Source organism: Silurus aristotelis, assembly GCF_946808225.1.
Source record: "Silurus aristotelis genome assembly, chromosome: 19".
NCBI lineage: Eukaryota > Metazoa > Chordata > Actinopteri > Siluriformes > Siluridae > Silurus > Silurus aristotelis.
The window spans coordinates 9,706,455-9,722,403 of NC_139592.1; the positions used below are offsets into that span (position 1 = coordinate 9,706,455).

Sequence of the window (15,949 nt, forward strand, 5' to 3'; positions counted from 1 at the left end):
TTTCTTGTATAAAGAGCACAAAAACAGCAGGTGTTTTTTATCATATGTTTATCAGTGAAATTCTTGATCATGCATAAAAAACTTTAAACCCATTCTAATAGGGGGCGTGACCACATCAGGCGATCAATCTTTTTCCTGCCAAGGGGCGTGGCTACAATTAGGTGACCATGGCAACAGTTTCTGCCCAAATAGATTAGGAAGTGGGCACACTTTGAGACTGAATGAAAAACAGTCTTCCCTAAAAGGGAGACATGCTTAAAAAAAATAAATAAATAAATGAATAATTAAAAAAAAAAAAAAAAAATATATATATATATATATATATATATATATATATATATATATATATATATATATATATATATATATATATATATATATAAACAGTGCAGTGCCTGGTGTAGGAATAAGTACACCCAGTTGACAAAACAATTGTGTTGCTTGAAAGAGTGTGTGAAGTCCACAAGGACAATGATGTCTGCACTGCTGAACAAGTGCCTTTGTTAAAGCTAAAATGTAGGTTATAGCGATTGAAATAGTTCATAATTCTGTCATATCTTTATGCCTCCAAATGACATCCTCATGGCGGTTTATATTCGGTGCCTGAACAAAATTTCATAATGTCAGATAAAATAAAGTTTTATTGTGCTCCCAGCTATATACATATACAGTGCAATATATTACATACAGACTCCATGAGGAGCCAATAAAACTCGGTTAAAAGAAATGCAGAGAAAGTTATATTTTTTATATATAGTAAAAACTGTAATCTTATCATGAGAAAGAGCACAGAAATTCTCTCTTTATCCCCATGTGAATTTACAAGGCTGATTTTAATATTTTTATACCTGTTGCACATGACACTATAACCTGTTCCCTTTTATTATAACCAGATCACTGGTTGTAATAAAGGCACATTCTGATTTCTTTTCCCCTCTTTAAGAGCTCCCCTTTAAACTCCCAGGTTTTATTTCAAAATCTTTTTTTATCATAATCGCAAGTCAGTGCCGAGGTCGCCGTTTGTGCCGCAGTTAAACGTGCTTATGTAATGTGGTTATGTCAAAGTCCCTTGGTTAAATTACACATTTATGTGTTAGGCCTGGATAAAGACTGGGCGAAATGAATAAGAATGTGGAGGCTGATGATGACTCAGGCTCAAATGCTTATTTTTTTTACTTATTATGAAATATTAATGGAAAAATAAATGAGGAAAAAAATTAAAGGCTGCCGACAGCTGGAATTCTGTGCCAGCATGAAAGTCACAAGAAGTGATTGTTTGTTTTTCTTCTTTCATAACATTTTGTTATGAATTTGTAGTAAATCTCTTTTGCAGTATTCTTAATATCTGAATTGGTCCTGACCCTGAATATAGTCTTAATTTACTAGGGCTGATGGTTTGGATTTTTAGGTCAATCAGCGTCAGTGGTATCAGTGACAATTATGATCACTGTGAGCATGCACAGAATGTAATTTAGACTTTTGGATAGTATACCTAGACTAGATCCTATTAAATATTATTAATGAGCAGTGAAAATTGAGAGCACAAAAAAAACTCATCGAATATACAAGTTGGATCTATATTGCCTGTACAGTCCATACTGAGCATGACTTCACACATCTTTTCATGTCTGACCCACTTGCGCCTTTCAATTTTCAGCAAGCACATTGGCACAATCGACAATAGCCGAACCCTGAGACTTTTTTACTTTTCAGGCAGATTGCTTCACATGCTTGTCTTTTGAATTAGTCATGTTGCCACAAATGCTTTGTCCAAAACTGATGAGTAAGATTGAGCAGTCAATTCTGGTAATCTCTCTATTAGTTGACTGTGCAACATTTAACTGTCTATTCACTCAAATGGGCTCAAGTAGATTAGATTTACAGTTTGTTATACAGTTATTCATTTTATAGCATGATTTCTAATAATTACAGTGAAGATAATTTGAATGTTTTGGAGATATACTGTAGGAATGAGGAATGGGTTTACACTACACTAGAGGTGAATGTTATGGCATTTTATCTTAATACCTCTAGAGCAGTGGTCCCCAACCCCCGGCACCAGTCCGTGGGTCAATTGGTACCGGGCCGCACAGAAAGAATACATAACTTACATTATTTCCGTTTTATTTATTAACTGATTCTGAACAATGTTTTATTTTGGAAAATTACCGGATTCTCTCCACCACATCTGTCTATCACTCACTCTTGATGCATGTCATGATGCCTCAGTCACATGTATTACCTTCATCCGCTACCTTCTTAAAGGGGCTGCTCTGGCTGCTAACACATAATACATTACCGCTAAATTCAAACTCCCAACCTAGCAAAATGAACAAACTACAACACAGTGGATTCATGTTTATTATTATATTTAGAAAATATCAGTTTTTATGCCGGTCGTATCATTTTAATTTGTTGTATTTATACCACCTCAATGTATACCAATGATTATGAGCTTGCATCAGTTTTTATACCTTAAATGTGTCTGTCTAATTTTTAAGGTTGAGGCATGTATCAGTCTATATATGATATTTTATAGCTTAAAATAAAAATTTTATTTAGAGCTTTATTAGAGAAATCATTGTATGGGAAAAATAAATGTTACATTATGCTTTATTTAGGTGGACGATACAAAGAAAAAAGCAGCAATATAAAATCCATTAAAACACCATATATGTTTTTGTAGCTGACATTAAAAAGGCTTATTTAGCAACAACTGCCATTGTGAATATGTCATCGTATGAAATGTAGTTTTATGTGCATATGAATAATCTGTAAAGGTTCAGACTTATTTAATTTTTTAGAAAACTAAAATACAAAAACAAATCTAAATGTTCTGCATGCACACCTGAATGATGGCAGTTAAATCATATGATGTCTGGCACTACCGGCTCCATATGTGACGTGTCTCGGAATTGCTCTCAGCCTGCTGCTTTCTCTTGTCCTGCTGTGTAGGTCTCTGATGCTTCCCCCCAAGCTCCTCTGACACTTCTCCTTTATGTAAGCAGGGCAAACCTGACCGATTTGAGCTACATCAGAAGCCATCAGCTCGGCTAGCCATGTCTGGCCTGCTCAGAAACGAATCACATGTGCAGCCGCTCCTCACTCTTTTGTTTGTGAACGAGTAAAATAATCAAGCGAGAATTCAGCTTGTAATTATCCAAGCTGTTCGGAGGGTGTACTGGCAAACAGTCTGTCTGGAGAAGTGTAATGTTAATGTCTGATTGGAATTCGGTGTCGCTGTGAAGCCCGATAGAATTGAAATTCTCGTCGAAATAAGGGGAGTTTTGTCTGCAGGCTTAGCAGGGGTCAGATTGGTGAAATTATCAGGTATTCAACAGGGACTTGCCAACTCCTTGACAGCTTAATTATCCCTCAGATGCCTCAGTTTTGTTTAATGTGTCAATTTGGATGAAATTGGGCAATGAAATTGGACTGTCGTTTTAGCGTTGCTTATATTGTGCGGCTAATTTGCTGGAAACATTTCTCCCCCAAAATAAGTGACTTATTTTCAAACGGCCATAAAATATCTTAGAGCCAAAATACATTTATATTTATCATGCCATGTCAGTCATGCCTGAAAGCTTTTTACCTCAAATCTGTGTTCTTTCATTTGAGCACACTTCAAAGAACATATTATTTTTATTCACATGCCTATGAGCCACTGGTGCTTCTATTAAAAATGTATCCCTTCATTAGAATTGATACTTATAAGAAAACTGCAACTGAAAATGTATTGTAGGAGATTCCCCTGAACTCTAATACAATATCTAAACACTCCAGGCCTCTATAATTAAAATGGAAGCTGGGAATAACTCGAATGATATTAGTGCCACTAAGATTTTGTTTTGGAAAAGTAAATGTCTATTTGTTTAATGCTTTATTTTGAAGTTGTATATTAGACACTACACTCACTTTGACATTCACTAATTTCTAACTGAAAATGCTAGTTACATACATATATCACAGCATTTTGGAAACACTATCAAGCACAGAGTAATCCTTTTAAGCCAATCAGAACTCAAATGACTTGAGTAACCACCAGAAACTTATTAAAATGTATATTGGATTTAGAATCAAATCAAATCAAATTTTATTTGTCACATACACATGCATACAGAGTACGACATGCAGTGAAATGCTTTTTACGACGATCCGGCATGAGGGAATGGAATGGATTTTTGACATTAATTACATTCATAAATAACTTCATACTCAATATACAATTTCAGGAAAAAACTTCCAAAGGAACTAAGCCTCTGCTCTTTACTTCCTGTTGACGGGATCACATTTAAACCTTTTGTCTGACCCCGAAGCCTTTGTTCTGAGGAGAATTATGGGCAAAAGTGTGAGAGTTCCCTGAGCTAAATATTCACTACTCAGAGTGATTAAAAATCAGATGAAAAGTTAATTTGCTTTTATGGCCCGAAGCTACTAATCTACTCACATATCCACCGAGGCACAGATGTGATATTCAAATGGATATGGGTATTTTATAGAGCATCAGTCTTTGGACGAAATATCAGCCATGATAGCTATGTAGTGTGCTTGTCAACTGTGTGCTTGTTCTGAAAGTATAATTCAGAAATCTATTTTGTGTCTGGTGACAAGCTAAATTAATTAATAAATGAATATTAGTATTAAGTTGCTATTATTATGTTTAATTTGTTGAAAACATACTACAAATAGTTAATTGTTTGTACTACATCTTACAAATGTCTGCTGCATTTCTTGATGTTATCATAGTGCTGGTTTTAAATGAGTTTGTTTTTTCCTTCTTTATTGGTTCTCATTTCTTTATGAAGCATCTAATAACACTATCAAAGTCTAAATGGTCTACCAACAGGGGAATGGGGATGTAGGGACAATGTTGAAAAAGTGTGAACTTTTTGAATGTAACTTTCCATCCATATATTTCCAGTGCATAACCCTATTGCTTTATAATTTGCTTTGCTATTTCAGGAAAGGTTTATAAGTTGTAATCTGCGTTAACGGCACTCCTGGCAGATGTTATCCTGTATAGCTGTCTTTCCAGTTCTTTATCATTAACTACTGTGAATTGTTCAGTAACTCCGATGAACTGTAAAAGGTCCACAGTTAGAAGAGTAATGAGTGCAAATATGGACCCGCTGATGCCTCCTGTGAGTTTAAGGGGTTACTATTTTATCTTAGTTGTGACAGAGATCCAATGGCTTAACAATAATGATCACAGTAACAACACTGATGCAATCAATGGCCGTAATTATCCAGTAGGACTCATTTCCTCTAGCTTAAAAAAATCATTAAAGCTTTTGGGAAATTGAACATAAAGCTCCGAAAACAAACATGCCGAATATTTCTGATAGGATCTCAGCAAGGAAACTTTAGTTTTACATATTTACTTTTTTTTAACTTATTTTTTTTACTTTTATCTTTGCATGCTGCAAACATATTATAGAACAATTGCTCAGGAATGGGTTAGACAGCAGTTTGCAGTACAGATTTCCACCAGTGATGTCTATGACACTTCCCTTACATGCTGACAAGTGAGGAAGACATGGCCAGGAATAGAGGCTTAAGCCATAACGACCATTGCAAATACAGATTGGCCGTAAAATGCAAACGAGGTGCTGAGAAAAATCACCAGTTGTGTTTGTGTTTTGATTCACAACAGAAATTGGCTTCTATAACAATAACATCAACAACAGTACCTATATATATATATATATATATATATATATATATATATATATATATATATATATATATATATATATATATATATATATATATATATTATATTATTTAGAAATATTTTAGAAATGTTTATCTTGTTTTTTTCTAATAATTATTTGTTGCTATTTCTGTTTTGTTTCTGGAGTAAATAATTTCTTAGACTTATTCAAAAGTCATGACTGGAACCTACAACATCTTTCTGTTCTGCTCCAGCTCTTTGCATGTTTTTGTTGTCTTTATTTTTGTCCAACATGCCAACCACTGACGAAAGTGAACAAGGAAGTAAAACCCACTAGAGTGTGTTTACCTGAGGGTCCTGAAAAGGCAGTTTGTAGCTCAGTGTAAGTGGAGATCTTTTGAGTATAATACAGCAGGTAGGGACTTTTTTGTGCTGTTTCTTTTGTGTTCTTTTCTGTTGTGCAGCATGTGGACTTTTATATGTTTTAAGACAGGTATGGATTTGAACAGGGCCTAGGATATTCACCAATGAAGACGTCTTTGCACGTTCTTCCTGTAATAACCACTATTCACTAAATAATATTTGTTGCAGAGTTGCCCAAATGTACAGAACTTGTATAAATGTAAAATATAGAACATATCATGGCTTCTTGAATGACCGTGTACCTACTTACTTCTACTTGTTTAGTTTTGATGAAAAAAAAAAAAAAAGAATTTTCTTGTACAATGTAACTGTGCATTTCACTTAAACTGATTCATTGCGAGAATATATAACTAAAGAAATTAAGTTGCATGACCAAATATCTTTATTTATGCAGCATGAAGTCTGTGATAGAAATAGATTAATTTAAATCAGAATTAAAAATAAATAAATCAACATGTGCATATTTAACCACATGGTGTGAGTCAGGTTGGCTGAGTAAATGTTTCAGCATCCTACCCATGGCAGGAGTGACAGAACTGGCACATAGAGGATCAATGAACACTGTCTCTTTTTAAATCAGAGAATGATTTCCCAGGACACTCCATTTGTGTCTGATCGGGGACTATACTGAACTCTTCTAAGTGCATGTTGCACAAGAAAACAAAAAAATAATAGAAATTGGGAGAAGCCCAAAAATAGCGATTTATTAGGCTTTTAATGGTCTTAACAAGAAACTGTTGGCCAGGAAATGAGCAAGAATTAAACAAATATATAAAGTAGCTTAGTGTGGGATGTTATTTTGTTATTTTATAAACATTTTGTACAATGTTTATTTATTTATTTTTTTTTTATGTCAAGGGTACACCAGAAAAAGTGTCAGTGTTTTTCCATTCAGTGATGGTGTCAAACGGGTTTTAAATAGACGTGTTGAATTTACATAAATTCTTTGAATGATTTTCATGATTTTTACCTTTGTGTACAAGAACATTATATGAATGAATTTCCTTGTATCTAGTTTTTTCCCCAACCAGTTTACTGCAGCAAAAGTGAATAACAAATAATGACACAGGAGAGTTGCAGAAGTGCATTTGTTTAATTCTGGATAATTTCTTTGACCAAAGATTTTTTTTGTAGAGACCATTAAAAGTTCAGAATGTAATATAATAAAGTGTATATATAGTGTATATGTGTATACATTTTACATACATTTTTCCTGGTTCTCCAAAACAGTGGTGTAGCCATTAATATATTTCAGTGTGGGACTGGGAAATATACAAATTACAATAACAGCTTAATATATAGTGCAACTAAATCAATAGATGCCATAATCATTGTAAATAATATTTAAGTAATAGGTGATAAAAACTAAATACACTTTTGCAGTAAAAAGCCCTTGTTGTTCATCCTCTTTTACCTTCACTTCTAGATTTAGAGTCTAGCTAGCTAGTTAGGAAAGAAAAACATATTATACTGATATATGCACAATTCACTAAATATTCACTAAATATTTTTGGTAAGGAATCCTCCTTCTTCAACAGTACTCTGATCCTGTCTTTTTTGAGGAACATTGTACGATGGGAATTCATCAAAGGCCATAGTGCCTGCAGGTGTTTCCAGCTCTGCACTAGCATACATAATCAGGGTCTCTGCTTTAGTTTTGTTCAGTATGGGGAGGGATCATTAGTCAAGTCCAGTGGTCTCGCACAGATATGTTTTGTTGGCTAGTTTTGTTGGCTAGCCTAACACATAGTCATGTTCAAATAACAAGGCTAATGATTTTTCTTGTAGTGTTTGTGGTGCAATGGAATTTGTCTGCGAGTGTGCTATGTCTGCTGAGATTGTGAGGGATTTTCTAGCACGTGTCATGTTTGATCAAAGCTTGCTGTGAATTAATTATCTCCACATGAATTATTCAGCATGTTTCTAGCGCAATGTATGAGTCTTTTCATCAGTCGCGCTTAGGAAAACAGACAAAGAGCCAACCTCATGAAAAAATTCCTATAAGGATAGATGAGCGTGTCTAGCCATAATGATTGATGTTGTATGTTCATGAAAGATAATCAACAGGTAAAAAATAAAACCTCTCAATCTCTAATAAAGCCATTTCATAATGATATAGTTGAGGATTTTAGATTTTCGGATGGTGAGTGCAAGTAGATTTCAGCCTGTTGGACCAAGTATCATTTTTGTTCTTACTTTGTAGTTTAGTAGGTGAAATAACACCTTTGTCTGTCTCCTATTACAGCTTGGAAACTTGATTTAGTCAGTGCTAACAGTGTATCAGTGCAGAATGATTTGTCACTGCTTTGACTGATTGGTACATAAGGTTTAGGTTCACTCCAGTTTCCATATTATTGAAGTGCTTTTTCAGCTGTAGCTGAAACATTACCCAGTTTTTTCTATTTATTTAGCCTTAATGATGTGTTGAGATTATTTTTCATCACAGAGCTGCCCCATGGACAATACCCATGACTCTAACAGCTTGATTTAACCGTTTAAGGTTTCATTTTATTATTATGATCTACATCTGATTATTCAGTTACTATGCTGAAACTAATAGGAAATCAGAGTTATAAGTGTAGGACTCAATAGTAAGTAAAAATCCACCATAAAAGAGGCCCTGTGATCTCCGATCCGACCCATCCAAGATTTACGCTGTAACGTTTTATATCCAAAAAAAACCGTTTGACTGCCATCTGAACTACAATGGGCTTCATCACTACGAAATGCAAAAAAAAAAGTGACACTTTAGTCCTTTAATCTGTCCAGGTCTCTCACCTCCTCATCTGTACACTCTGCTCAAACAGATCAGCCTACAAAGCTTGCCTTCATGCTGATACTGCTGTAACTGTCATCATGCTTGTCATCCCGCAGATCGCAAATTACCTGAGCCAAGTCTCTGAGTCATATAGTTGCATTGCCTACTGAATTCCAGTGTTTGAAGCCCACTCTGTGCTGGATTTCTCATTAACATGACTTTGTAAAAAATAAGCCCTTTGTAAGAGCTAACAGTAAAACCCGTGCCCGCTACTGTATGTACCCCTAATTATCACTGGACTGGATAAGGTTTATATTGGGAGGTAGGGTAATGCATTAAGTACAAGACATTTTCAGTGATATTAATCCAATACGAACTGGTTATGTAATTTTTCCTGCCTTTTTTCCAGACACCACAATCACAGCATTTTTTACCGTTAATAAAATGGTTGTGTAAAACTAATCCCAGTTAAACTAATCCTGTGTGAATTGCCCTTTTGGTAAGCATTATTATGCTCTTGTGGAAAATAGGTTTTCTTGCTATTTTCCCCAAGTATGGGGCACTTGATGTTGTTAAAATCCCATTTTGCTTTGTGCTATACTGCATTTCTACTTGCTCCTAACATACAGATTAGCTGTTTAGTCTACTGATGCTTAGAGATTTGGGAAAAGATAAAGACAGCTATGACACCTATGTTCTTTGAGTTACAGACATCACACACAGCCTAAGCCACTTCTTCTGTTTGTTTATAATGCAATTTTTGTGTTTTATTATTTGGTACTGGATATGCTTTCCATGTTTTCAGTTGCCAAACGGCACTTTGGTAATGGCAATTTATTGGGGGGGGCCATTTATTAAAATGCAATCCAGTTGTGGCTTGTTTATTTTTATTTGTTTGTTTCATGTTGTATTATTGATCACTGAAGTGCAGCATTTAGCTATGTATTACTCACAGGGCTGCTGTGATAGACTGTCAGTATGTAATCCGTGATGCCATGCCCATCTTGTTCATTTGCCCAGTGCAAATTGACTGAACACCTTTTTTTATTATTATTATTGTCCAGAAGCATGTTAACATGTCAAGCAGGCAGACAGGAAATCATATAATACATTGTAGTATATTTATAGTATAGTTTATATATATATATATATATATATATATATATATATATATATATATATATATATATATATATATATATACAACTAGAGCGACCCCTAATGGAGGAAGCCGAAAGAAGAAGAAGAAGAAGAAGAAGAAGAAAAAGATGTATAACAACTAAAAGTGCGAATAAATTTGTATTCTGGCACACTGACCTAAAATTCTGTGAGAGGTTTCCCCTGGGATTAGTCTAATGTGGCGTACGGAGTGTGGCTCAGCCTATGAGAATTATATGTTTTGGACTTGCATGCTTGTTGCCCTACTTTTCATTAAAATATCAAGAGTGTGAGAGACAGACAGGGGAGAGAGAGAGTGAGAGAGGTATATTACAGGAATGCTTAGACAGATGGAGTGGGGGTTTCTATCCTACATAGACAGGGAAATGCTCTTGACTCTCTCTCTCTGTCTCTGTCATTCTCTCTCTCTCTCTCTCTCTCTCTCTCTCTCTCTCTCTCTCTCTCTCTCTCTCTCTCTCTCTCTCTCTCATAATGCACAGAACATTTCCCCCTAAAACAATGTATATATAAAACCATGGCAGCATTATAAAGTGGGATTTTCACAAATTGTGTTTTTTAGATCAGGATGTATAATAGATGCTTTAAAACAACAAATTAGAAGTTGTTTCCAGCTTGCATGATCTACTGGCATCTTTAGATCTCTAACCACCATGCAGTGGTGGATGGTTTGCCTGAGCAGAATTGCTACAGTTGTCCCTGTGCTCCAGAAGCTGCTGAAATATAAATGAGGGCCTGTATTGAGCCAATGTTTGACTGCAATTCCAAGATCTTGTGTCACAGGCGTTTCTGGCTTTCATCTCAAGCAGTCCAAATCAAAAATGCAGTCAGTGGTCAGTTTCTATAGCTGGAGCACAAACCAAAAAAAAAAGCCCACATTTTCTGACATCCCTCACTGCAGAAGTAAAAAAGACAAAATAGTGTTCCAGTGCACCAAAGCTGCAGCCACATGGCCTAATTCATTTCATGGCCTAATTCATAGCCTCACATTACCGTCTAGTGCACTCCAGACACACAAATGTGTGTCTCAACAGAGTCTGGATGGTCAGTCTGTTCATCAAGAACTGCTGGCTCTATTCCTGTGTGCACAGAATCTTTTGGGATACTCTATATATTTCTCAGCCATTATTTAGGGTCTGTCTTATAAAATGCTCTTTTGTTTGACAGATTCACAGTAATTTAATATACTGTTATATACTGTATTTTTTAAGCTCTCTCGTATAAATCACCCTGTGAAGGCATACAGAGAAGGGCATTCGTTTTTTACCGACTCTGCAAATATGCAGCGCTAGTTGGGCATAAACGAGCTGAATAATCGAAAATGTGACAGACTATAGGGCCATTTCAGGGTTTTATCCTGATGGTGGTAAAGGATGAGGAAGTTTCTTACAATAGCAGGACAGAAGCAATGTGTGAACCAGAATTCTTTTTTTTTTTTTTTTTCTCGTGACCACCCACACTTCTGAAAAGCAGATCTGTACCCAAGCTATTAAATACAGTACTGAGTCAATCTGGTCTAAACATTAAATGCTATTATAAAAAATATCTAAAAAACATTAATCCTTGCTTGTTTTTATACTGTATGTTATTACACTGATAGAATCCCAAACAGTTACAGTGGGGGGAAAAATCTTTTGAACCCCCTGCTGATTTTGTGAGTTTACCCACTTACAAAGAAATGAACAGTCTAGAATTTTTAATGGTAGGTTTCCTTTAACAAAGAAGGACAGAATAAAAAAAAATCCATAAAAAAAACATTAAAGAAAGGTTATAAATAAATTTGAATTTGATCGAGTGAAAAAAGTTTGATCCTGTACCAAATTAGCAAGAATTGTGACTCCCACAGACCCAAATTAGTCCTGTCCCTTTAGTAAAGTACTTCTAATATCAACTCATTATGTGTATAAAAGACATCAGTCACAGAATCAACCTCTTTTATTCAAACCTCTCCACCACCATGGGCACGACCAAAGAGCTGTTAAAGGACGCCAGGGACAAGATTGTAGACCTGCACAAGGCTGGAATGGGCTACAAGACCATCAGATTGTTGCCTTGGCTGTATATTTTTGGTCATTGTCATGCTGGAAGACTCATCCACCACCCCTCGTCAGTGTTCTGGCTGAGACCAGGAGGTTCTCATCCAAGATTCTACAGTGCACCATCTTTACCCCGTGAGGTGATATTTTGCATGGAGCTTAAGAGCGAGGGCGATTGGCTTATCTTGTATTTCTTCCATTCTCAAATTATCAACAGTGGTCTCTTTCTCACCAAGCTTCTTTCTCATGGTCTTGTAGCCCAGTCCAGTTGTTTGCAGGTCTACAATCTTGTCCCTGATGTCCTTTGACAATTCTTTAGTTTTGCTCATGGTGGTGGAGAGGTTTAAATGGAAGAGGTTGATTCTGTGTCTGTTATTCACATAATGAGTTGATATCAGGAGTTCTTTCTTAACGGGACAGGACTAATTTGGGTGTGTGGGAGTAGAATTTTTGCTAGTTGGTAGAGGATTGAATATTTATTTCATTCGATCAAATTCAAAATAATTTTGTATATAATATTAATTAAAAATGTTTTTGTTTGTTTTAATATTCTTTTTCTCTCTGTTATAATAAACCTACCATAAAAATTCTAGACTGTCCTTTTCTTTGTTAGGGGGTAAAATTACAAAATAAGCAGGGGATCAAATAATTATTTCCCCCACTGTATAAATGTTTGATATCAGGAAACAAAGTGACCCTCACTCATGGCACAAGACACCTTTAATCTGATAATGACCCCATCTCGCATCTTTTTATTAAGAGGAGCAGATAAGCGAGGCTTGCCAGCTTGACAAAACGAGGCATTGTTATTCTACACGGCACAATGTGAGTCACTGATTTGGCATGCAGGAATGCTATTTATTATGGCCCGCAATTATTGTCAAGAGGCTTGAGCAGAGTTAACAGCCTTATGAATGCCTGAATGCTATATAGAGAAAAAAATCTCATTACTGCAGCTGCATTGAAATTGGGAGTACATTATATTCATGAGTCTCTGCCTGGTGTGTGTTTTTGTGTGTGTGTGTGTGTGTGTGTGTGTGTGTGTGTGTGTGTGTGTGTGTGTGTGTGTGTGTGTGTGCACATGTGTGTGTGTGTTTCTCTTTTTTCAGATGTGCTGATGGACTCGATGACAGCAACGGCAGAGCTGGGCTGGATTATATACCCATCAGTAGGGGTGAGCACTGTTTAGCTGACCTACTCTGGTTTGGCCATTTACCATATGTAAACGGAACGCTTCACTGCTTTACCTTATCTAAACGCATTGCCTGACTGCACAAATGCACAATGACTCGTGATTTCCAGTGTCCACAGGGGCATTTGAATGAAATCCAAATTAAGCTTAATAAAATGTAATGAAACCTCTTTTTACTTGTCTGTGTGTTTCTTCCACGATTCCTGGAAAATGAGATCGGTGTCTATGACACACTAAGGACTTGTCAGAGATGTTTTCTTTCTCATTACTAATTCAGTCTTGCCTTCGCTCTGTCTCCAGTGGGAGGAGGTGAGTGGCTATGATGAGAACATGAACACCATCCGCACCTACCAGGTGTGCAATGTCTTCGATGCCAATCAAAACAACTGGGTGCGCACCAAGTACATCCGTCGGCGAGGAGCCCAGCGCATCCACGTCGAGATCAAGTTCTCGGTGCGAGACTGCAGCAGCATCCCTAACGTTCCTGGCTCATGCAAGGAGACCTTCAACCTTTACTACTTCGAGTCTGACTTGGACACAGCTACTAAAAATTACCCTGCATGGATGGAGAACCCTTGGATCAAAGTGGACACGATCGCAGCCGACGAGAGCTTCTCGCAGGTGGACCTGGGCGGCCGGGTGATGAAGATCAACACGGAGGTGCGCAGTTTCGGCCCTGTGTCTCGCAATGGCTTCTACTTGGCCTTTCAGGACTACGGAGCCTGCATGTCGCTTATCGCTGTGCGGGTGTTTTTTCGAAAGTGTCCCCGCATTGTCCGGAACGGAGCTGTCTTCCCAGAGACTTTGTCAGGAGCTGAGAGCACTTCATTGGTGGCAGCTAGGGGGACCTGCATACCCAATGGAGAGGAGGTTGATGTGCCAATTAAACTTTACTGCAATGGAGATGGGGAGTGGTTGGTTCCTATCGGGCGCTGCATGTGCAAAGCTGGACACGAAGCAGCCGAGAACGGCAGCCTCTGCAAAGGTGAGTTTCTCTGAAGTTTCTGTTTGCTATAATCTGTTTGATGTGTAAGGACATATAGTAGCTTGTGGGTATTTGGGAATTTTAAGCTTTCTTAAGTAGAAAAAGCTACAGATAATTTTATAGGGTGACTTGGTTTGCTCCACCACACAGAATATTCTGACAGATAATAGTGGCAAGTTGATACACATTCAACTGTATAGTAGGCTGTATCCTGTATGTTAATATACTGGTATACGTTTTAGTGTGCATATTCTATTGTGCAAATTGTACTTGATCATTCATTAAATCTAGACCTTGTCCGTGCAATCAGAACACAATATATAGGGCCTACTGTACATAAGCCTGCTAGCCTAATGGATATTAGCTATTGAAATTTCAACTATTACATTCTTTATCTTTTAACCAAAACGAATAAAACAGATGAGAAGCAAAGTAAATGAGTATTCAGTAAAATAATCCAACCTTCCAGTCTTCTATTTTAACCCACCTTTTGCTTTTGGCCAATTACTTCCCACAAACTAACTCTTTCCTTTTGCACCACATCTACCGACCATGAACAGTGTGGCTAGCACATACTTTTCTGAAATCATGTGAAGCCAACCTCTTTTTCAAACTGCTGGTCATGCAGCGTAAAGCACTTGACGGAAAGTTCTATGGGCCTTTCCACACATATGAGTTTAAAGACATCTGCAATTGGTTAGTTACCAATGGAGAGAATGGTGTCCCTCCCACCCACAGAGCTTGGCCAATATTGCTATCTTGGCTACTGGCCATGCATGGTTGAGATTCGAACTTGTGACCTCCGGACAACAGGGCAAAACTTTTCTGTTACACCACTTGGGAGTCGGAATGGATTTTTTAAAGTTTATTATAATCGTAAAATATAAAATCATAGAGTTATAGAATCTCGTTATAGAACTTTTGAAACAGAAGCATATTTCAGCTTGGGACAACATTCAGAAATGTACACACTTTTACGGTTAATTTTCATAACCGCATTTAGTAGAATGTAAAAAATAATATATCATCATCATCATCATGAATCTAACATAACAGTAAAAAGTAAAATTGAGAAAAAAAATCGCCACGTGGCATCCATCTCACACTTGGCCACACACACACACACAATCATCATCATTAAGCACAAAAGGCTTCTACTAATTGAGAAGATACAACAGGGAATAAAAAACATACAAATGGAAATTGTGCAACAGTAAAAACTCAACCAGCAAATAAAAAAATCTGCTACTTTTTTCAGTAAATTGGTTTACAAAAAAATAAAATAAACAACAAAGTAAGAGTTTTATGTGCATATAGAGTACGTGTAGTCAGACAACCCAGAATTTTTAAATATACTCATCTTGCCTCATATGCAATAAGGAGAGTCTTAAGCCCAAAACCATTGTTTGTTTTTCTGTCACTCTCTCTTAAAACTGCAAAATTCATTATATAGATCAATACTAGAAACTTATTTAAGATATTTGATAGACACAGTTAAATCTGGACATGATTTTTTTGTGTCTATGTCTTCATCTATGTGTTTCTATTTCCACACATATAGTACAACAGACACGCACACGTATCCACTGGCGTCACAGTACATGGTTATACCGTCTAAATACACAACACAAGAAGTACAATGTAAAATCTTTCTCATTCTACAAAGACAATGGAGCAATGATGAACAGAAATCCTTCACTCCACG

At 36.5% G+C, this 15,949-nt stretch overlaps 1 protein-coding gene across 1 annotated transcript in view; it reads left to right on the plus strand.

Moving 5' to 3' along the window:
- ephb2a (eph receptor B2a) overlaps window positions 1–15,949 on the plus strand; it is a 60,200-nt gene that overhangs the window by 1,244 nt on the left and 43,007 nt on the right. Inside the window, exons 2-3 of the mRNA XM_083569803.1 lie at window positions 13,177–13,241; window positions 13,560–14,244. Coding sequence (XP_083425929.1) covers window positions 13,177–13,241; window positions 13,560–14,244 — 750 coding nt within the window. The remainder of the gene's footprint in view (window positions 1–13,176; window positions 13,242–13,559; window positions 14,245–15,949) is intronic.